Consider the following 24,514-nt stretch of genomic DNA (forward strand, 5'->3'; position numbering starts at 1 on the left):
ATTTTCTTGAAAGTTACAGAAGTTGAGGCCTGAGATGTTTGCACACATGTGCAGATGAGCTATGCCTTCATAGTTAGGGCAGCTTAAATGGAAGCACCTGTTTTTTTTTTGTTGTTGTTGTTTTTATTCTGGTGTTGGATGTTTCCAGTGTGAGAAATAATTTTCAAGAACTAATTGGGGTAGGTTCCCTGAATAAATATGTAAATTCTGCACTGTTTTCTGCATGACTCTGAATATTTTCAGTTAGTTTGTTATGGAATTAATGCTTTTGCTGCACACCGGTAAGGAAGGGGGGTATAGGAACATAGGAAGCTGCCTTATACCATTTCAGACTATTCATCCATCTAGTTCAGTATTGTCTACCCAGACTAGCAGTGGCTTCTCTAGGGTTGCAGGCAGGAGTCTCTCTCAACCCTATCTTGGATATGCCAGGGAGGGAACTTGGAACCTTTACATGCAAGCATGCATGTGCTCTTCCCAGAGCGTTTCCATCCCCTAAGAGGAATATCTTACAGTGCTCAGACATGTCACTCATTAAAATGCAAACCAGGGCTGGCCCTACTTAGCAAAGGGGATAATTCATGCTTGCTACTACAAGACCAGCTCTCCTCCCACTTGCCACAATGGAGGAGGCAAGTGGGTCTGTTGAAGCCTGCTCTGTTTCTGCATTCATGATTTGTTAAAAGTAGGATTCTCTTATATGTGGCTTTATTTATTCTCTTTGGGGGCTATCCTAAGCCAGTACTAAGTCTGTCTGGAGGAAAGACTGCTTACTCTGGAGGAATAGGAATAGGAGGAACATAGAAAGCTGCCTTATACTGAGTGGGACAATTAGTCCATCTGGCTCAGTATTGTCTACACAGACTGACAGCGGCTTCTCCAAGGATACACACAGGAGTCTCTCTCAGCCCTATCTTGAAGATGCCAGGGAGGGAACTTGGAACCTTTGCATGCAAGCATACAGGTGTTCTTCCCAGAGCAGCTCCATTCCCTAAGGTAATATCTTACTTTGTTTTTTAAAATTTTATTGGTTTTTACAATATCTTAACAATCCCGTTACATCTAATTAAGTAAATATTGACTTCCCGCTCACCAATCTGCACGATTCATTAACTATACAAGTCAACCATTGCTATAGTAATTCAAAACATATATCCTACACATTGCAAACTCGATTCTACTCTACCCAACCTGCTATTATTACTAAATTTCAAACCCTGCTGAAAAATCGATATTAGAAAAATAGTTCTTTAAGTATAGTAAGAATGGTTTCCAATCTTCTTTAAAACATTCCAAGTTTTCATCCCTTATCAGTACTGTAAGTTTTGCCATCTCAGCATATTCCAAATTTTTTATCAACCAATCTTCTTTTGAGGGCATTTCCTTGTCCTTCCATTTCTGTGCATATACTATTCTGGCTGCTGTGGTTGCATACATAAAAAATGTTAAGTTTCTTCTGGAAAACTCTCCTTGCGTTATTCCCAGCAGGAAGGATTCTGGTCTCTTAGGAAATGTCATTTAAAATTTTTTCTTCAACTCATTATATATCATATCCCAAAAGGCCTTTGCCTTCCCGCAAGACCACCACATATGAAAAAAAGTTCCTTCACAATGTCCACATTTCCAACATTTGTTTGGAACATTTTTATACATTAATGCTAATTTTTTGGGTGTCAAATACCACCTGTACATCATCTTATATTAATTTTCTTTTAAAGTATAACATGCAGTGAACTTTAAATTCATTTTCCATAATTTTCCCCAAGCTGCCATATCTATATTATGACCCACATCTTGAGCTCATTTTATCATAGTCGTTTTAACCACTTCATCTCTTGTCTCCTCAGCTTATACATCTTAGAAACTAATTTTTCGTCATTTTCACACAGCTCCTTCTCAAATCTCGACATTTGATCCTCAAATCCAACTTTAAGATCCTTCTTATAGATTTCATTTAACTGATGGTACTGAAACCAGTTACTAACCAAATTTTGTACTTCGATTAGGTTTTTTTTTAACTTACAGCCCTTTTCTTGGAAACATAACAAATCCCTATAGGTACCCCATTCAGTTTGCATATTTATCTCTTTACATGCTAAAGCTTCAATCGGGGATAGCCATAATGGAGTTTTAGATTCCAACCATTTTTTATATTTTACCCACACTCTCATTAGACTCCTTCTTACATAGTGATTAAGAAAATCTTTATGCACTTTACTTTTATCATACCACAGATATGCATGCCATCCAAACCTTCTATCAAATCGTTCCAAATCAAGTATTCTGGGATTTCTTAATGTTATCCATTCTTTTAACCACGTCAAACAAACAGCATCAAAATACTACCTTAAATCTGGCAGGGTAAGACCACCTCTTTCTTTAGCATCTGTTAAATTTATTAAATTTATTTAAGGCTTTATTTTGCACTGCTGCAGACAGAGCAGTGCCAACTGGTTCTCACCAAGCTGGGACCCCGATTTGCGATTTCCAAGAATATTTATACCTTAGAGTAAACAACTTACACAATTTACACAAGCATTGGCCACACAATAATGATTAAACAAGCTGTGCCATGTCAGTATGAATCATAGTCATCCTTTTCCTATCTAAGACATCATTAAATCATTACTAAACTCCGAGTTTCTGTTGAGATAATCACATCTCCCTAAAACACATACACAATTTTCACCTTTGGACCTTGTGCAGGCTTAGATACATCAATAGTTTTAACTTTTTAATTTTAATTGTTGAAATGTTTTAATCTTTTATTGGCTGTTTTTATTGTTTTGTAAACCGCCCAGAGAACTTGCATTTTGGGCAGTATAGAAATGTATTACTTACACACACACACACACACACACACACACACACACACACACACACATATTGTTAGGTGCACCCCTACAGACAGAAGGAATTGTGTGGGCAATAAGGAAAACAGAGGATTCTAAAGCTGAATCTGAAGAGGTCCCAGGAGATAGAAAGTTAAGGGACATAGAGTCTGGAGGCTTGTTGAATCAGTCACATTAGCTTATTCACTAGTGAATGAATCTATGGTTGAGATAGAAGCAAATAACAGATAAAGAGGGTGAAGGCTTAATGGGCTTGGCAGAGAGGAAAATGGGGTTGAAAAGAAAAGAGCGGTATATAAATGTAAGTGCTATTGCTATTGAAAAGAGCGGTATATAAATGTAAGTGCTATTGCTATTGCTATTGCTAAAGTTATCACGAAAGCATGTAGATCTGATTAGAAAAAAAGGGGAAATGTAGCTTTTGTTCAGGGGAACAACTTTCTGATGGGTTGCCAGGCTTTTTTAAAAGCGTAAAACAAAACAAAAAATCTACATTCACACAGAAACAGAAAATGTCTCCAGATTCTCTAAGTACATGACAGATAAGATATAAACAAAAACACAATTTTATACAGTGCTGCAAACTCCCATATAAATGATCAAACTGACCTTTTAAAAAGTTAGAAAGTATTCAGGGGGAAACTGTGAATAATAAATGCCATCTCCTGATGAGAGATCATCAGGAAATTTGGTGCAGGGTGTTATCAGTATGCTGATGACACCCAAATCAATTTTTCCATGTCAACATCATCAGGAGAAGGCACAAGCTCCCTAAATACCTGCATGGATATGGTAATGGGCTGGATGAGGGATAACAAACTGAGACAATCTAGATAAGATGGAGGTACTTATTGTGCAGGGTTGGAACTCAGGAGATGTTTTTGATCTGGATGTGGTCACACTTCCCCAGAAGGAACAGGTACACAGTCTGGGAATGCTTCTGGATCTACACCTCTCCCTGGTATCCCAGGTTGAGGCAGTGGCCAGAGGTGCTTTCTGTCAGCTTTGGCTGACACACCAGATCTGTTGGTTTCTTGAGATGAATTACCTCAGAACAGTGGTACAATATGCTGGTAACCTCCAGACTTGACTATGGCCAACTTACCCCTGCTAACTGGGCAAAGAGGCAACTTTTACCATGGTGATTCTCTCTATTTAGCAGGGGGAGAGTAACTGGCCCTATCCACCCCCAGCACAGTACTTCCAGTGACTGTTGCTGGTGTCTATCTTACGCTTCTTTTTAGAATGTGAGCCCTTTGGGGACAGGGTTCCATTTTATTTGTTTGTTATTTCTCTGTGTAAACTGCCCTGAGCCATTTTTGGAAGGGCGGTATAGCAATCGAATAATAATAATAATTATTATTATTCTTACTGCAATGCACTCTATGTGGGGCTGCCTTTCTATGTAGTCTGTAAACTGTAATTGATATGACCCAGAGACCAACCTGGCTGCCACATTCTCTATCAAAGAGACCATATTACTCCTATACGAAAAGAGCTACACTGGCTACCAGTATGTTTCTGGGCAAAATACAAGGTGCTGGTTATAATGTATAAAGCCCTAAACAGCCCTGAGTATTTAAGACAACTTCTTCTTTGCCATGAGCCCCACTGCCCATTGAAATCATCTAGAGAGGTCCATCTGTAGCTGCCACTAGCTCTTCCAGTGACTGTACAGGGATGGGCCTTTTCAGTTGCTGCCCTGAGACTCTGGAATACACTTTCTGCAGATATGAGAGCCTCCCCATCTCTGATAAGTTCTTAAAAATCTGTAAAGCCTTTACTTTTCACCGAAGCTCTTTAATTGTACTTTTAAATTTTTGTAAGGTTTTTATTTTTTTATGTTAACGTTTTATATCATTGTGAGCCTCCCAGACATGGAAGTTTGGGGTGGCATACAAATTTGATGATGATGATAACAACAACAACAACAACAACTACTACTACTACTACTACTACTACTACTACAGGGCTATACCTGTTATCAGATACACTGCAGGAATAATAGACTGGACCCAGGCAGAGCTAGAGATGCTAGATTGTAAGACCAGGAAAATCATGACCATCAATCATGCTCTGCACCCCCGCAGTGATGTCGATAGGCTATACCTCCCTCGCAGCTCAGGTGGAAGAGGAATGCTGCAAGTCCATCAAACAGTAGAGGAGGAGAAAAGAGGCCTTGAAGAATATATCAAGGACAGTGAAGAAGATGCACTTAAAATGTTCAATAATGAGAAACTATTCAACACCAATGAAACAAAGCAGGCCTACAAGAAAGAACAAGTCAAGAACCGAGCAGAAAAATGGAAAAATAAGCCCCTGCATGGTCAATATTTGCACAATATAAGTGGAAAATCAGACATCACCAAGACCTGGCAATGGCTTAAGAATGGCAACTTGAAGAAAGAAACAGAGGGTTTAATACTGGCTGCACAAGAACAGGCACTAAGAACAAATGCAATAAGAGGAAAAGTCGAAAAATCCACCACAAACAGCAAGTGCCGCCTTTGTAAAGAAGCAGATGAAACCGTGGACCACCTAATCAGCTGTTGTAAAAAGATTGCACAGACTGACTACAAAGGCATGACAAGGTAGCAGGGATGATACACTGGAACATCTGCAAAAAATACAAGCTACCTGTAGCCAAAGATTGGTGGGACCATCAAATTGAAAAAGTTGAAGAAAATGAAGATGTAAAAATATTATGGGACTTCCGACTACAAACAGACAAACATCTGCCACACAATACACCAGATATAACTGTAGTCGAGAAGAAAGAAAAACAAGTGAAAATAATCAACATAGCAATACCAGGGGATAGCAGAATAGAAGAAATAGAAATAGAAAAAAAACACCAAATACAAAGATCTACAAATTGAAATTGAAAGGCTGTGGCAGAAAAAGACCAAAATAATCCCAGTGGTAATTGGCGCCCTGGGTGCAGTTCCAAAAGACCTTGAAGAGCACCTCAACACCATAGGGGCCACAGAAATCACCATCAGCCAATTACAAAAAGCAGCTTTACTGGGAACAGCCTATATTCTGCGACGATATCTATAACAATTGACAATAAAATTCTGGCATCCCAGGTCCTTGGGAAGGACTCGATGTCTGGATAAAACAAACCAGTCAATAACACCTGTCTGACGGTTTAAACAAGAAATAATAATAATAAAAGAAAATGTTGCTTAATTGTAAACTTGGAAGCCACATTTTATAGTCTCTGCAAAATAATGATAATTTCTCTTGCAATTGGATCAGTTGTGTAAACCTGCATATGCTGGAGGAAAAAAATTAAATGAGCCCCAAAATGATCCCCTTATGCATTACCTATGGTACTTGAGCCAGAAACAGCAAGGATACTGATTCTAAACAAAAGGCTACATTCCCCAAAATGCTTTGGAGACTAGGTCAAAAGTTCAATCTCTGTTCTCTGTTTTCCAATGTGCAGTTTCAGTTAACATTTTCCTGTCAACACTTCCAGGATGCAAGAACAAGAAGCAGCTTTCCATATCTTGCTGGCTTGATTATTGTCATGTCAAACATGCTATTTACAGAAACCATCAGTAAGATTAGACATATTTTTAATACATGGCACCAGCAACTTGTAGGTTGTATTATATCAGACTTATCTTGTATTCCATCTTCTTTATTTAGGTATTGCCAGAAGAATAATTTCCATGTTAACAGTCATGAACCCTATCTGCTGAGTTTGTTCTGTAAGTGTGCATATGTATGTGTTCATAAAACAAGCAAACACAGAGTTGGTATTAAGTACTTGCTTGGTTGCTAATGGTGACCAGAAATTAAATGCAGGTCAGTGGTAAGAGCAGGATTGTTTCTTTTTTAAAAAACTTTTTTTTTTGTCTTAGTGGCTGCTTCAGTAGTGTTTGAATCTCTGGTAACATTCCTGGTGATTGGCTCTTGCTGTTCACAGGTTGTTTCCCCTCTAGAATGAGGCAGGAAATCACCTTATAGGGGCATTTGATCCCTGTAGGTCATTCTTGCCTCATTCTAGGGGAGAAACTGGGTGACTGGCAGAGGTCAGCTGTCAGGAACATTATGAGAGTTTCAGGTGTAAAAAAACCTGTTAAACTTCAGATACTAAAACTGTAGCTGCAGCCAGAAGCAAAGTGGGGAGAAAAGTTTTTTAATTACCTTCCCAAAGCAGGGGAGTGGTTTGTTTTTTTTAAAGAAGAGTTCATTTTTTTCTCCATAACTACAAGGCTTTATTAACATGCATGTTTGTGGTACAGGAGTAGTAGTTAATGCTGACAGGTCTTCACGGAAGTGTTGCAGCTACCACCCTTTCTTACTATGTTTTGCTTTAAAGTGGGCAAGGTTAGCTTCAAATGGGAGCAAAAGAACTGCTTCTAAAAGACTGCTGAAGGCAGCAACTTGAACAGAAATGGGACGGGGGACACATGGTGCTTTCCGGCATTACTCACCCAATTTTGTTGTTGATGGGGGAAAAAATGCGTGAGAAGTTCACTTTATCATTGGGACTGCTTATAAACACAGGTTCATAGTGGAAGAAGAGATCTAGCATTCCTTTGCTTTCGTCCCTTTAATTCCTCTGATTTGGTCTGCCCCAAATCTGTATATGCTCAGATCGTATCTGAGGGGATTTCCTTTAGTCCATCACAGTCTTTCAATGACCCTGGGGTACCGTGGGGAAACTCCTTATCAGAATGACTTGCCATTTCTGGAAATGCAGCTTCTCTTCCAAGCAGGCTAGGAAAATGGCTAAGTTCTCTTGTTTGAGGGGTGCATTGAGGCACAACAAATGGTGTAGCGAGCGAGTCTAGTAACACTAGTGTGCCACCTATTCCCTCTTGCACAGTGCAAAATGGCAGTAATTCTATTTAGAGGTGTGCACGGAACCGCGGAGCTGCGGTCTGGCACTGGGGTGGGGGGTTCCAAGTAAGTACGGGGGGGGCTTTACTTACCTCTCCAAAGAGCGGCACCGTATTTCTTTGAGTAAGCGGGCGGCATACCTCCCTGCTGCCTGCTTCATTCCCCCTCTCGGTACGGCTCGGCTGGCTCCCTCCTTTTGAAATCTGTTGGGCGGCAGGGTATCTCCCAGTCCCTGCCGCCCTCTTCAATGCCCCCACTCGGCTGGCGGCCGCCCCCTGCGCAGCCCCAAGACCCCTGCCACCCCTTCCCTTCCCATTTCAAGGGGTTGGCAGGAGAACTCCCCTGCCGTCCCTGTTCGCTTCGCCGGCTGGGCTGCAAATGACTTCTAGGAAGGGGCTGCAAATGGCTTCTAGGAAGCCATTTGCGCATGCGCAAAAGGCTTCCTAGAAGCCATTTGCAGCCCAGCCGGCGAAGCGGACGGGGACGGCAGGGGAGTTCTCCTGCCGACCCCTTGAAATGGGAAGGGAAGGGGCGGCAGGGTTATTGGGGCTGCGCAGGTGGCGGCCGCCAGCCGAGCGGGGGTATTGAAGAGGCTGTCAGGGACTGGGAGAGACCCTGCTGCCCAATTGAGATTTCAAAAGGAGGGAGCCAGCCGAGCCGCGCCGCACCGAGAGGGGGAATGAGGCGGGCGGCAGGGAGGTATGCCGCCCGCTTACTCAAAGAAATACGGTGCCGTTCTTTGGAGGGGTAAGTAAAGCCCCCCCCATATTTACTTGGAACCCCCCACCCGAACCAAAACCACCCCATGTCCGGACCGGTCTGGAGGCCTTTAGAATGGCCTCCGAACTGGTCCGTGCACATGACTAATTCTATTCATGCAATTGTTTCAGGGCCACATAACTTGTGTGCTTTTTCTGCATGGAATAAAGTATGGATAGGATGACACTTGACATCAACATGTAGATCATCATGTATGATAGTTTACATGCATGCAGACTCACTCACTCACAGTGGTCATGGATAATTGTGACTTCCTAATGTGTGTAAATTAATGAAATATACCTGTATGATCAGATTATTCACATTTGGAATGTATGTATTTTTAAACACGTGCATTGTGCATAGAAGAAATGTATGAAAGGCCCAAAATGTTTTGGTTTAATTCTTTTTTCCTTTTCATTAATGACTTTTTTCAAGATCATCTTGTAGGCACTCAATTATAATGAATACTCTGAAAGATCATAGGCAGCATTTTGCAGGCTCTTGTTAATTTACCTTGATTCTAGAAGTCCCTTAGTTATTCTAGCTGTACTTGAAAATCAAAAGCTGTTTACCCTTACTTTTTTCAAAAAATGTAGATAAATATTACAACTTGTACTGAGAAAATTAAATTATTCATCATCAATAGTTAGATTAATCACGAGTACTTAGTTATTCATAGTCGTTCTCCTTAAAGTCTAGACTTTATCCAGGGATTTGTCTCCCTAATAGCAGAGAAGTGGTTTCTTGATTAACATTTCATGGCTCCTCAGCCTGTCTACTCCAGCATGTTATTTCTCAAGCGCTGTCACTATTGATTATTCATTACTATTTTCTTAGTAATCTGTGACAGCAATTTAAGATGGTTCAGTGCCTTGAAATGGTGATGTCATCTGTGATAAAAGCCTTCATTTTGTCAAATAGTAAGTGGCCAGATATTCTTCAATTTAGGTTTTCAGTGTTTGTTTGATTTAGAACAGGGTTTCTTAACCTTGGGCCCCCAGATGTTGTTGGACTACAACTCCTGTAATCCCCAAGCAAAAGCCATTGCATCTGAGGATTCTGGGAGTTGTAGTCCAACAACATCTGGGGGCCCAAGGTTAAGAAACCCAGATTTAGAAAGCATGTTACAAAAACACTTATTTTCAAATAATCTACAAATCATGTTGGCAGACAACTTGCACTCTCTTCTCCTGGTTGTTTGATGACTCTTTGACCATGAAGCATAGCGCCTGAACCCATGGCATAGGGACACTAAAACACTAAAATTGGAACTTGGTGCTTTAGAGAAAACCAGAGCTGCACTGGGCCAAGATGGGCACCACAGCAGGCTCTCTGGTAAACAAGGTAAGAGGCCATATGGGGAGATCAGATTTGACACTGCTGCATCACCCCTTGCCTGGGAAGAGCATGAAATTCATGGAACAAAAGACATGGTGTTGCTTCCTGGAGAATTCAAGGCTGTGTGGGCCCGCTGCCTTTTCAAAGTTCTGCAAAAACACACTAATGCAATAACCAAATGGAAAACATGTTTTCTTATCAGTCATCATCATCTTTCTCCTTCAGGACCTTCGTTTTTTGTGTTAAAAAAAGAAGATAAATATCAGTCAATTGTAAAAACAAACGTTTCAACATCTAAACGTCAGTCTTAGTGTTCTTTGGTGGATCACCATCTTATATTATTCTAAATTTCTACTGTAATTACAACTGGGCAGCTAATTTCTTAATTAGCAAATAGGTTAGGGAGGGGAGAAAAGGGAGCTATTCTAAGACATACAGCTGTGTTATTTGCATTTCACCACACACCCCATAACAGCCAACTTGACAGTCTCTATCTCTCTCCATTTCATTCCACATCCTTTAGTAACCAATAACTACTTCACAATCTCTTTAAGCTCTTCCTTACCGGTTACACTGGGTTTAAATTTATCTTTGTATATCACCTCGCTAATTTTGCTTAGCACCAAGCACCCCACCACCTCCAGCACATTCCATCATGTTGTTTTAACATATGCATTGTCGTCATCATCACTATTTCTTTTTTAAGAGCCATTCAGAGCTATTTCCAGACTTGTTACCAGCCTAGCTGGTAACCTTGTGCACAAAAATCTCTACAAGAAGCCCCTATTTTGCCTTCCGTGGGTGAAGGCAGAGAAGTGTGTTCAAAGGACAAGCAGGAACTGCGTGCAGCTTCATAATATGCTGAATAATTGTGCCAGTTGAACTGGACTCTGGTTGGGCCACCCTGAGACCCTCTTGGGTTTGCTCCTGCTGGGGGTTTGGCAGTCTTAAACTGCTTTCCACTGCATCAGGGTTCCACCAACTTGGGTCCTTCCCTACACTCCCCAGGAGTTGAACCCTGATGTTCTGACTCCTGCTAGCAATTTGAAGTCACCTTGATGTTGGCCAACGGAGAGTACCCAAAACTTGATCTTGGACTGCCCTGGACCTTCTAGCTCTCCCCAAGACATGAGCTGGAAGCTAATGTTTCCCCACAATGGCTCTATTTGAGCTGCAGACTCACATCACATACTGCCTAGGCTCCTTTAGCTCTCCACCTCTGTGGAAGTGACACCTGTACACTACTGCCTGTCCATGTCTTCTGCCAGGAAGATCTGAAATCCTGAAGGACAGCTAATGTACTTTCAAATGGCAAATGTGAGCCCCACAGAATTAGGAAAGCTATATGTACACTCTGTCACTGTCTGTATATCTTGCTTTCTCTTTCCCTTGCTTTGTCTATCAATTTCCTTTTCTCTCCCTCTCCCCACTAATGCTGAGTGTTCTCTCAGGTGTGCATTAATTGGCAGGTTGATGCTCTGTCTAATAAACAGCAATTTTGTAGTTTTGTGGCTCTCTGGGCTTGCCAGTGACCACTATGTGTTTATGTACTCAAACCAGGGGCATACCAAGGTTGGGCCCAGAAATGAGATTTAAAAATGCGCCTCTTGCTGCCTTCCTCTCCTCCTGGCCCCATGCCTCTGCTGCAAGAGAACATTAAGGACATGTGTAATATAGTGCAGCAGATTAACAGAGGACAAGAGACTACAGTTAAAAGGTATAAATAACAATAGAACCAAATAATACAACAGTATCAACTTTTTGAAATACAAGTGGCAATTAATGCTTGCTACCATAAGACCAGCTCTCCTCCCCTTCTGTGGGTTCCAAAGGAAACTTCGGTTCCAAGCTTAACAATTTTTGTCAGGACTGTAGCATGGCGGGATTAAAAAAACCCCACAATATTTTTCACAGTGTTGCTGTAACTGTACAGATGAGAAATTGTGGCCTTTTATGATAAAGTTCAAGTATCCTAAAGTTCTGGGATGGCTTCAAAGTGGGCCATTGTGTGTTGATTTTGCTCTTGTTTCTTGGTATGAATACCGGGAAGAAAGGGGCTGGGCTAGGTTACAAGATGCTGTAGAGAGGATAGTGGAGATGCTCGAGCTTGTTACATAGCCGTGTACATTGCTCAATGGCTTGCAGAAGAGAAAACATAAGTATGGCTGCTGGGAAAGGTCTGAGCATATTGCATGCTTATTTTACAGGCAAGTACTTTGAATCAGTGTTGCAGCATTGTGTTGTAAAACCTTGGGAAAGCTGTTAACTGGAAACAACCTACAAGTGTTTCTGGGATGAATCATCATGTCAAGTTGGCACATGCAAATCTTCATTTTTGACCATTGTTCTCAGATATAGCAGTTTTAGAAATGTAACATAACAAAATATTTGTGAAGATGTTTTGCAGTGTTTCAGAGTTACAAAAATGTCAGAGAAAAACAGATGCCAAATTTTAAACTAGTACATTATTAGAGTTTGATTTTCAGCTTGTACATAATCACATGGATTATAAAAGACTACCAGTGAAATTTACAGTAATATAGGATGAAAGGAACCCTGCTGTTTTAATATCTGTTTTCCATTCCCTGTCCCATTTATAACTGTATTGGTTCCAGGGAAAAAAAAATTTCCAAATTGTTTCTGAGAATTATGTTGTATCATGTTCATGTTTAACCGAGAGTCTCCTCCAACCCCACACTACTTTAATAGCATTCTCCAGAGAGTTCACTGTAGCTTCTGATCATAGAATTTTAGAGAGGGTACACCTTGGAGGTCTTATAGCCCCACCTCTAGATCAGTGTAATCTACTCTACAGTGTATTCTACAACATTCCTGACATATAGCTATTCATCCAGCCTTGGTTTGAATATCTCCAGTGAGAGAGAGAAAGCCCATCAATGCATGAGGCAGGTTGTGCCACTCAGGCACCTAGTGAGGCTCGCGGCAGCCCATGTGTGGTCACCACGGCCCCTGGCCCTACCCCCCATGTCTAAAGTCAGACACAGCCTGGCTAGCCCCGCCCCTGCATCTGACACCAGACGTGGGGGTGTGGTTTCCCAGATCAATCGGCCCTACCATCAATAAACCCAGAGACCCAAATAATCACATACTTTGCCAATTTTTGGCCAAAAAGAAAAGACCAGACTGACTGTCGTATGGTGAACCACTTCTGGATCTGCGGGTGACTGCAAGAACATCTTTTTGCATTCCCTGTTCACACACACACACACACACACACACACACACACACACACACACACACACAGCCTAACCCCCTCACAGCTCAGCCCCTGCTATCCTCCTGTTCAACCCAGACCAGCTCCCGTGCACAAGCCATTCCTTCCACACCAACCAGACCCAAGCGCAGTAGCAGCGCCCCACGCCCACCTCGTCGCAACACAACCCGCTTACATCCTTCGCCCAGGTAGTCCACGTGGAGCTGCAGCCTGGCCCAGTCCCCTTCCAAGCTCAGCGGTGTCCCTCTCCGGGTTCTGCGCATGTTTCAGGCAAGAAGGGAGAGAGGGGTGCCTCTGCCGAGGCAGGCAGCCAGGAGAAGCCGAGCTGGTGGCCCAACCCAGATGCACATCCCGGCTTTCTCTCCACCACGGAACACACACGCTCCCAGAAACACCGTCGGGACCACAGTGGGACCCGCTGGGGAAGCCAACCTCCCCTGGCTCCTCTCCTTTGCCCCGCCTGCCTTAGGGACCGGGAGAAAGCAAAGCTTGCTTAACTCTGATGCCAGCACCACCTGTCTTCTGTTTTCCTTCTGTGGGGGCGTGATTACACTCAACAGGGCTCATAACTTGTTTAGAATCGGAGTGTAAAAGTTAAGTCTTTTCCACCTCCAGATCAGAAGGTGTGTTCATTTTTTTCTAAGTAAATAACCTTCTGAGGAAAAGGATGTGAGTCTTTAAAAGAAAAAAATTCTGACTGACATGGGCACAGATGACACATTCTCAAACAGAAGGACACATGGTCACTAATTACACACAGGAACACTAGGAAAATCTTTTTAAACTGCCTTTCTCTCACGCACAAGCTGAGACTCTGAGGATACATCTCATGACAATCAATAGCTGCCCGGCAGCACTTTGCATTTCTTAATGGAAAACATGGAATTCATTGACACTTCTTTTCTCAAGCCATTAACCAATACAATTGTGTTCTGGCTTTGTGAAGAGGAGGAGGAGCGGGAGGGAGCGGAGAGATTTTCACACTGTACACAGCCTCACCCCCACATCTGCCCATTCCCAAACCCCCACTCTTTCTGCAGCCAGCCTCACACACCAAGGAGGAACAAATGTCAATGTGATCGCCTCAAGCCTGGACGCTGCTGCGGACTGTCTCCAACACTGACGTTCGCTCTGCCTTCTCCTCCTCCTTCCTCTGTTCACGCACCCCCCTTCCCTGCCTCTTAGTAGTCCATCGGCTGGGTAGGAGCCGCTGCCAGTAGGAGCAGCAATTTAGAAGGGCGCTTTTGATGTGCATCTTCAGAGAAACGCGGGAACAGCCTCGCTTGGCCTGAGTGGGAGGAGGAGGAGGGATGACTGCAGAGAGAGACGCGCCACATGTGATAAGCAGCGCTTGGGTCTGACTGAGAGGCATGCCAATACACAATGCTGGCGGTGGCCCGTGTGCTGCTGCCACGGCCCCTAGCTCCGCCCCCTGCATCTGACATCAGACACGGAAGGCATGTCTGGGGCCCCTGATTGGTGGGCAGCCCGGGTTCTTTGAACCCCTTTGCCCAAAGGTGGCTCCACCCCTGGTGCCACTGTCAGACTGCTCTTACAGAGAGGATGTTACTCCTAATATCCAGCCTAAATCCTCCAATTTCAACACATTGGTTCTAATCCTGCCATCAAAAGCAACTAGTCTTTTTAAATTCAGGCTAGATATACCCAGCTCCTTCAAACATTCCTCATAGGACTGGTTTCCAGACCCCTCGTCATCTTGTTGCCCTTCTTTTTACCTGTTCCAGTTTATCAATGACTTCCTTTAAAATGCAGTGGCTTATGTACAGCACAGTTCCACACCAATCCAAGAGCAGAGTGCACACCCTCGTTCTTGCTTGAAAAGTAAGTCTGCATGGATTTGACCCACTTGGTGGTCCTAACATTTGGAATTTCCTTCTCTTGTACTAGGGATGTGCATGAACTGGCAGGGGGTCTTTAGAGGACAGGGAGGGTGCTCTTACATCCCCACCAAATTTCCCCTAAAACTCTGGCTCGAGTTGCAGTGTATGTCTTTGCAGCCCCGGTCAGCATCAAACTGGAGGTGTCTGATGTGTGCGTGCGCACTGAGCACTTCTGATATGATGCTGACCGGGGCTGCAAGGAGGTACTCTACAGTCCCACACCAGCAATTTTGGGGAGAGCACCGGTGGGGGAGGTCCCTTGAAGACCCCCCCCCCATCTCCAAACCGGCTCAAAGGCTGGACATCCGAACTGGTTCAGCAGTCCATAAAAGGACCGCCAAACCTATTTGTGCACATACCTACCGTGTACACAATTGTGTGTCTAGTCTTTCCGTGCCTGTTGTTCTCAGGGATGTTTTATGTTAGCATACGGCACTGTGCATAGAATAGATGATGGGGCTGAAGCATGAGCTAAGTCATTCAACATTATGCCCACCGTGTGGAATGTCACCAAGTGGAAGTGCTTTTTGACTTCCATGTGAAACTTTTAGATTAGTCCTAAGAGAAGAAATAGTAACAAAAACCCCAACAAACCTCTTTCCTGTTCAAGGTCACTGTGAGATGTTTGAAACACAAGGGACTGCTTTTGTTTTCCAAGCAACTACTCATATATTAGAGAGCATTACATGTGTGGGAGTGTTTTCTTAAATGTTTTTATTCTGCAAAGTTTACTTAGACTAACTTCAAAGTGTTTCAGACTCTCAGCTACTCCAGTTAGAATCAGCAAGAGTTGCTCTTGTTTACTGTTACTTCAGGCAGATATTTTAATTACTTTTCATATTGACAGCTTAATTTGACATTTCTGGTGCCATGACTTCAAATTACACAAATGAAAGTATTAAAACAAATCATCCGAAATGAAAATATAACAAGATGCACAAATATTTCTATAAAGAATCAATCAAGAATCCATATGTACAGTATTAATGCTGTTGCCTGCTAAAACCAATTTGACACTGATTTGTAATAAATGGGTTCAATAGAGAATTTAAAGGTAGAAAGTGACGTTATGAGACACAGAGAGGGGAGCTGGTCTTGTGCTAGCAAGCATGACTTGTTCCCTTAGCTAAGCAGGTCTGCCCTGGTTGCATATGAATGGGAGACTAGATGTGTGAGCACTGTAAGATATTCCCCTTAGGGGATGGAGCCGTTCTGGGAAGAGCAGAAGGTTGGCATCTCCAAGATAGGGCTGAGAGAGATTCCTGCTTGCAACTTTGGAGAAGCCACTGCCAGACTGTGTAGACAATACTGAGCTAGATGGACCTGTGGTCTGACTCAGTATATGGCAGCTTCCTGTGTTCCTATGTTCCTAGTATTGCCGAAATCTGTGATTCATATAGTCATATAGATTACTGGGCCTGACAGGTAAAGTTAAGATAGCAAAGGATGCTCAGTCAGTGTTAACTCAAAGATGATCAAATGGAAGCCCTTTGCTGACTGCACAGAAGGAAGTGTTGGTAACTGAATATGTTCTGTGTTGTCAGGTTTTTTTCAGCATTGAGCATATTAAGATTCCCTCAGTGCTTCATTTCAGTCTGGCAGCTCCAAAATCAGACACAAAGCTGAGATCAGCGTCAAGACTTGGGGACTTTGTGCAGTGTTAATGCATGTTGCCTAAATTAGCTTTGCACTGGCATGTAACAGTGTTTGTGATCAAAATGAGAGTACAGTGATGATTTTCTGCCTTAGATACATCTTGATGTTTGACAGTCCCAGTGGTTCAGTGTTGTGGTATACACGGTTATAATCTGTGTGGTTGGTATTAACTCTCTAAGCCCCTCCCTCTCTCTCTCTTAGGCGAACGTCCATTTTAATATATTAAAATTATAAAAATATTCCCTGTGATCAATTAAATTATAAAATAGGGGTGCATCCTGATGGAGCATTTCACAGAGAGCACCTGACACTTGCAGTCTTCATGTTTATGGTGCTAGTCCAATTAGATTAGACTTGTGCTTTGTCACAAAATGAAATGGCCAACTTTCCCCTCCCCAACTAGTTCCTGTGTCTTTCTTTTAGGTGATATCTTCCTGTTTGCCAACTGATCATAATTACACTGTCTCAACAGCACACAACTCTAGATGCAGCATGATTGAAATGGAAGCAAGCATATTTGAAACTTATTCACAAGCTGTGCAGTGCTGTAGGACTTGAGTGTCTATATATGTATGCTTTGGGTGCAGCTGCATTTCATCGTGGTTAATTGTTGCCTGCAGAACTCATCATGCAGTGTGACTTTGACCACAGCATTTATGCATGCATGGGAAATTCATGATGTATGTAAAATATAATGCAAGTGATATTGTACCCGTAGCCCAAATGAAGACAACACACACGTAGTTGGAGTAAAATAGGGCCACTTTATTACTGTACAGCAGAAGAAGACTTGCAACGAGGTACTTAACTAACCAGAGTGTGGGTACTCCTCCCATGTGGGACCGCCTCCTGTGGAGGGCCGTCCCACACCAGGGTGAAGGGCCAGGTACTGATTCAGTCAGGCACAAGGTCCTGACTTCCTCTCACTGCGAGGCTTTCCCCTGCTGAGCAGGCGGGGGGGGGGCGGACCCAACCCACCCCCAACATAAGCTGCCAAGCTCTGAGCTGGACAAGCCATTCCCAATCCTCTAGGGCCGCAAAAAACTTGAAGGGCTGTTCCTTGGCCCCACTCACCCCAAATAGCCCTCCAGCTGAACACTGTTAATCAAACTACCTACTCATGCACTCTCTTGCTATGTGACTGGTTCCTTCAGTGCTGACCTAGACCCCAACCCCAAAGGACTCAGTGAGACATATGCGAAAAAAGGCCATGCCTAGTAGCAGTCCGGCACAATCCAAAAAATTTCTACTTAGCCCCGCAAACTTCTGTTTAGCCCCGCTTACCCCATCCCATTAGCACTTCCTGAATACCTTGTTGCAAGTCCTGAGGGAACATTTCATTCCCCCGCTCAGTCAAATGTACAGGTGACCAGCTATTCCTCATTGAGTATAGGGCGGATGAGAGGGTGCTGAGCTACAGAGCGACTCTTTGAATGGAGGTGGTTGGGACCCAATTGGCCTGCCTCCTTCCCTCATTGGCCAGCCCCTACCATGGGGAGGGGGAGGGAAGATTGTGCCCGTGCCTGCCTCATGTGATGGGGGCACAACCCCGCACCCCGCCTTATTGCGGGGGGACCGGCATAGCACCCGCAGCCCGAATGAAGGCAGGACACATGTAGTTGGAGTAAAATAGGGCCACTTTATTAATGTACAGCAGAATAAGACTTGCAATGAGGTACTTAACTAACCAGAGTGCGGGTACTTCTCCCGTATGGGACCACTTCCTAGGGAGGGCTGTCCCACACAAGGGCGAAGGGCAGAATGCTGATTCGGTCAGGCGCCAGGTCCTGATCTTCTCTCACCTCAAGGCTTTCCCCTGACGAGGGGGGGGGCAACCCAACCCACCCCCAACTCAAGCTGCCAAGCTCAGAGTTAGTCAGCCACCCCCCGCCAAGTGAAGGCCATTCCCAACTTTCCGGGCTGCAAATATTCTGAAGGGCTGTTCCTTGGCCCTGCCACCCCAAACGGTCCTCCAGCCTTACAATGTTAATCCTTACAGCCTTACACTGTTGCAAGTCCTGAGGGAACAGTTCATTCCCCGCTCAGTCAAATGTACTCCTTCCCCCCTGTACAGCGAAGTGTCTAGAGCCCGCATGCCAGGTCGCGGGATCACCCTTCTGCCCCAGGTGGTGACCATTCTACCAATCTCCCTGTTGGCTTTCGTGGGTTATTCCAGGCCTTGCCCTGCAGCAAGCCGATGTCATTGCCCCCCTGCCAGCAAATGACTAGTCCATTCATTGGACCCAGCGGTGTGCTCAGGCGGTAGTAGTAGTAAGAGATTTGATATCATCACCCCTGCAGCAAATGACTAGTAGTATCATGGTTCGATGTCATCGCCCCCAGGGGCAAAACTCCCTTCACAAGACTTCCTCCCCCCAGCTCAGCTTCTGAGCAGAGTGAGAGGGTGGCCAGCAGCAGCGCTGGCTTGGTGGCGTGGAGCCGTGCCGGGCGCAGGGCCACTGGGGGGTCGCCATCCTCTGCAAGGGGTGGTGGCAGTGGATCGGGGCTGGGCAGCATGGCTGCGGCAGCCAGGAGCATCTGGGGCGGTGAGTGACAATCTGCTGCCTGGGAAGAGGAAGTGCGGGGGGAGAGGGAAGAAAGGAAGCCCACCCATAGTGCGCTTTTTCTCTTCCTATTATGCTGGTCAACAACTGAAATAAAGTATCTATCTATCTATTTATCTATCTATCTTCTTTCTCTTCCCATCATGTTCGGAAAGAACGTGTGTGCTCTAGCTGCAGGGCATCCTTGTCCAATAGACCCTATGCCCATGCTTGGGGGGCCTCTCAAACCCTGTAGGCCCAGGTGCAATCTCCCCCCCTTGTCCAATGGAAGCTATGCCCCTACTCCAAGATGAATAACCAGATCCCATTAGTGCAAATGTGAAGTTGGAATTTGTTGTCCCAATATGCACCACTTTATTCTTACTTGTACTGAACCACATGTGCCATTTTGCTGCCTATTCATCAGGTATGAAGAGATCAGTTTGGAGTTCTTCACAATCTATTTTGCTTTTCACCCACTTGGAATAATTTGGTACAGTATAATCTGCAAGGTTGACCACCTTTCTGCTTCTGTCTAACTCCTGACATCTCATTTATGAGCAAGTTAAAAACACATGAGTCGCAATATGGGAGAACCCATTTCCTTACTTCCCTCCATTTTGAAAAATGTGTGTCTCTTTCTGTTCTCTGTTTTCTGTTGTTTATCCAGTTTCCAAACTGGATAAATCATCTTACTTCAGTCTTAGGATGCTACAGATGAACAGGTGGACATGGGGAAGTCTCTTTAAAATGCTCTCCGTAGCAGCTGCCTCCAAATGGAGAGCCATTTGGTTGCAGCGGTTCTATGGAAAAGCCTCCTGCCATGGTGCCAATACAAACTCATATGGAGACTGGAAGCTTCTCTTTGACAGATCACTGCAGACAATGGGCTCATACTGAGGAGCAATTGAAAGTAGCTTCTGTACTTTTAACTCTCTGAATCATTCAAACTCTTAGTGAAATAAATAAAAACTACCTTCGTATAAAGCTGGCGATGTAATACACATATTTAAGGTTACTCCCAAGTACTCCTTTAAGACCTTCAAATTTATTGTGTAAAAACAAAAAATGTTTGTTTGTTTTTACTATGCTTTTAACAGCATTTTTACAAGCTATTGTCATCTGTTTTATGCAATACATGTGAAGGTCTTAGAGGAGTAAAAACTACCTTGATATCTTTTTCCTCTTCATTCTTGACTTCACTTTTGTCTTTGGAAATGTAACTCAAGTTCCTATAGCTTACGGCCCTAACTGTGTTCATTTTTTTGTGTCTATCCTTTGATAGGATGATGAAGTGGTTCTGCAGTGCACTGCTACTGTTCACAAAGAACAACAGAAATTGTGCCTTGCTGCAGAAGGATTTGGCAACAGGCTCTGCTTCTTGGAATCCACTTCAAATTCCAAGGTACCACAAGCTGTCTTCTTCTAATGCCGTTTTAAATGTTACTGACCTGCAAAGGTTTTCTTCTTGTTGCAGTATTGTCGTTTGTGATAGAGTAATTGTTTGCAGTAGTCATAGGAATTGCATTTTAGCGTGCGCATGTGTGTATAAAAATAAATAAATCTTCAATAGACTGATATCCAGCCCATTGCACTCTCCTTTTAGGCAATTGATTTTGCTGATAAACTACCTTAAAACAAACAAACAAAACAACCTACATTCTGAATGCTTAGACAACAACTTTATTTATTAGCCATACCATAACGATTGTTTTCTGGGCAGCTCACAAAAAAAAAAAAAAAAAAAAGGAATAACACATAAAATTAAAAGCACATTAAAAACAAAATGCTACAATTAAAATATATTCAGAAATGTCTGTAAATGGATGCCATTGTAGGGATTTATACATTAGGAGTTGAGTTCCAAATCTGAGGAGGTTTCATTTATTTTAATAGCAAATCTTTTTTTAAAAACAAAAGTGTATACAGATTTTATTTGTGAAGACCATGTGTTGCAAATAGCTGGAGGCTTATCACATTGATGAATGTGTGCAGAAAAGGCATGAATGGAATTAATTTGTCATTTGGGACTGTTAAATTAATCTTACCATGTGCTTAGAGTTAACTGTGTTAAATAAAATTCAATCAGAGTGATAATTTGTCCCCATAATGTCATAGCATCTTAATAACTAGATTGGCAGCCCTTGCAAACTGGATTGAAGCAATGTACTAATAGTGAAAAAAAACCTGTACTCTTCTATGTAGGAACAGTTCTGAACACAGTTACATTGCATGACTCACTGAGTGGAATAGGATTTGTTTTGCTTTAGTTTCTGCAGATCTGTAGTTCAAGGGTATCTCTTAGTGAAGACAGTAAAGCTGTTTGTTCTTCGACGTGGTCTCTGTCTTCTACACCAATGGGCTATGTGCCTGCACAGAGACTTCGTCGGAACCTAAGAAGTTCAATTCTCCTGATTTTGGCGGGAGCCCCACCCCCAGCCGCTATATGCAGCTGTGCCACTCCACATCCCTTCAGTCTTCGTCATCCGTGCTTCAGTAGACGTCATGGAATCTTTGGCTCAGCAAAGAGTAGGACTGTGTTTCTTGAATCCTCTTGTAGTTTTTTCTCCTGTTTTCCCTGTTTCACCCCTGTTGTTTTCTTTTGTGTGCAGTAGTGATTTTTTCTTGGCGTTTTTATTTTTTACCCCCCCCAACTCCATCTTGGTTGGCTCTGATCCTGGCTGGGACAGGGCTTTGTTGCCGGCTGGTTGAATGTTTTCTATGCAAGGCACAAAGAACTTGAAGAAATGTGTTTATTGTGGATCTAAGATGCCTTCCTCCAATACTCATACCGAGTTTCTTCTCTGCCTGGGGGAATCTCACATTGTCTAGACCTGCATTCATTGCCACAAGTTTACGAAGCAGGCTCGAAAGAATAGAGCTTCTTGCTTGCACCCTGCCATGTGGGACTTGGCCCCTGGTTCATCAGAGGCCTTGTTGTTGAAGCAATAGGTTAAAATGGCTTCTTTGATGCAGTCAGAGCGTTTGGACTCTGCTTTTCCAGCGCCAGAACTCCCAACCTCGGTATCAGTGCTGTTGACACATGCCTTGGACCTATCCGTGCTTTTGGCCCCTTCTGTGCTGCTGGATTACTTGCCAAAGAAGAAAAATAAGAAGCTGGCTCTGGTTCTGCATCTACTGGTAGGACAACACCTTCCGCCTATTCCCAAGAAGAAGCAGCTCCCGCCAGTCTCTTTTTCGGAGGCTCCACTGGTTAAGAAGCTGAAATTGGCATCTTCGGGGCATGGCACAGAAGTTGATGACCAGGCATCAGATGGTCTGCCAGCCAGGGGGCCAGATCCTACGATACCAAGTTCTACTGACCCTTGCCTTCATACTGGTTCTCCGGTGGCTTCAATGTCTCCGAGCCAGATGCCTGACCGTACTTTACGGGACAGGAACGCTTGGTAGCGGCCAACGAACAGGACTATGCTACATCGGACTATGAACCCTATTCACTGGACAAGCCTGCTGCAAATTCGACGTGGCTGCCTCGATGTTGTTTGTCTCCCATGCGCTGCGTGGAACAGCACCCCCATGGGGATCGGAGGGTACTTTGGGACTTGGAGGAGTGCTCCTCTGCTGACTGCCATCTGGTTTTGGAATGATAAAATAACGGGAATAGAAACTGGGGCTTGTCACATTGGTGACCCTTTCGATTGCATCCTTCAAGAGGAGAGCGGAGACCACCTGATCTGACACTGGGGTCAATGGCGTAGTCACAACCCCGGACAACAGTGGTGTCTGGAGAAACTCAAGGGCATAATCCATGCGTATGACTGTGAGGACCCACTGATCCACAGTCACCTTGTCCCAATTCGCCATAAAGGGAGACAGGCGGGTCTGAAAGACCCAATAGTCATTGGTTTTTCTGAAAGGTATCTGGATGCTGCTTCTAAAAGGCAGGCTTACTGGGCTGGAAACCGGACTTGTATCGAGGCTGGAACTTGTTAACTTGAAAGGAACGCTCCAATGAGAATTGTTGCTGCGAAGGAGCATTAGCCTGCTGGTAAGCCTGCTGGGCTGCCTCTGTGGCTTAGGAGCAGAGGAAGAGTAGGACATAGATTTTGCCATACTCCTCAGCTTCTGCACCTTCTGTAAGGTACCATCAGTCTGTTCCACGAAGAGGCTCGTACCTTCAACGGAAAGATCCTCTATCCTAGCGTGGGTAGGGTTAGGGTAGGTCAGCCTCGATTTCAGCCTCAAGGAACTCAACCAGGCATTCCTCTGGAGAGTCACAGATATGGCCATTACCTTTACTCGGCGAGACACTCTGTGGAGTGTGCAGCAAAGTTCTTGCTTATACCTGGCTATAGGCCTGGTAGTTGGCAACCCGCAAAAGCAGAGCTGACGCCAAGTAGAGTCTCCTCCCAAAGGAGTCCAACTTCCTTGCCTTCTTATCACCCGGCACAGAGTGACTACAACCTTTGGACTTTTGCAGGGAGGCCTCCATCACAATGGAATTAGGCATAGGGTGATTCTTCAAGAAGGCCGTATTCTCCTGCATCTGCACCCTATAGAAATTCTCCAAACATCTGTTGGGCTGCAAAAGAGTTGCTGGGTTCTGCCGATGCCCACGCATGACTCCCAATAAAGCAGTGTTCAGTGGTAGACAGACCGGTACCTTAGCCTCAGCATCAATGAGACTGAATAAAGACTGAATAAATCCCCTTTTTGTTGCATATCTAGGCTCACACTGAGAGCTGAGGTCATGCGAGCCACATAGGCCTAGTATTGCTGATCTTCTGAAGGAGATACTGGTTTAGAGTTGGATTGATTGTCCAAAGGGGACAACCCCAGAGAGACTACATCCGAGTCCGGAGAGCCAGGTTCACTTTCCATCTCAAGAGGTGCAACTGGATCTGGGGACGAGTCCAGAGGGACAGTTGGAAGCTCTGGATGGTTACCCAATGGGCTTGGTACCGACCCGCCTGCCACTGTAGTCAGTGCCGAGGAAAGTTGAGTCACTGGAGGCCGAACTGGAACCTCCGGTGGTGATCTGCACCCACTAACGCAGTCACGAAGGTCGAGGAGAGCGAGGCCTCCCTTCCGAATGCGAAGGGGCTTTATGCCAAACATGATTACTCCTGGCATCTCCATAAGCAAATCCCTCTTGGTACCGAGATATGTTCCAGGGCTTCCCATAGTCAGAACAATCCGACTGATAATCAGAAGGATATTGTCTATAAAGGTTGGCTTCCTGGCGCCAATCTCCATAGGAGGAGGGTTCGATGCCCTCAACATCGCTGTTTCCTGTGTTTCCAGACAGGGGGACTCACCTATCATTTCAAGGTTTTACTGATTGGCCTCACGATGGCCCTGAGGGTCTTTACAAAATGTCTGGCCCCTGTGGTGGCATTTCTACAAGA

General features: G+C 44.1%; 1 protein-coding gene across 14 annotated transcripts in view; it reads left to right on the top strand.

Moving 5' to 3' along the window:
- The window catches only part of RYR2 (ryanodine receptor 2), a 625,908-nt gene that overhangs the window by 97,382 nt on the left and 504,012 nt on the right, over positions 1 to 24,514 (top strand). For all 14 annotated transcript variants that reach the window (XM_053300231.1, XM_053300272.1, XM_053300252.1 and 11 more), the window contains exon 2: positions 20,431 to 20,550. In XM_053300231.1, the coding sequence (XP_053156206.1) occupies positions 20,431 to 20,550 (120 nt within the window). The remainder of the gene's footprint in view (positions 1 to 20,430; positions 20,551 to 24,514) is intronic.

Source organism: Hemicordylus capensis, chromosome 1 (genome assembly GCF_027244095.1).
Source record: "Hemicordylus capensis ecotype Gifberg chromosome 1, rHemCap1.1.pri, whole genome shotgun sequence".
NCBI classification, from domain to species: Eukaryota; Metazoa; Chordata; class Lepidosauria; order Squamata; family Cordylidae; genus Hemicordylus; species Hemicordylus capensis.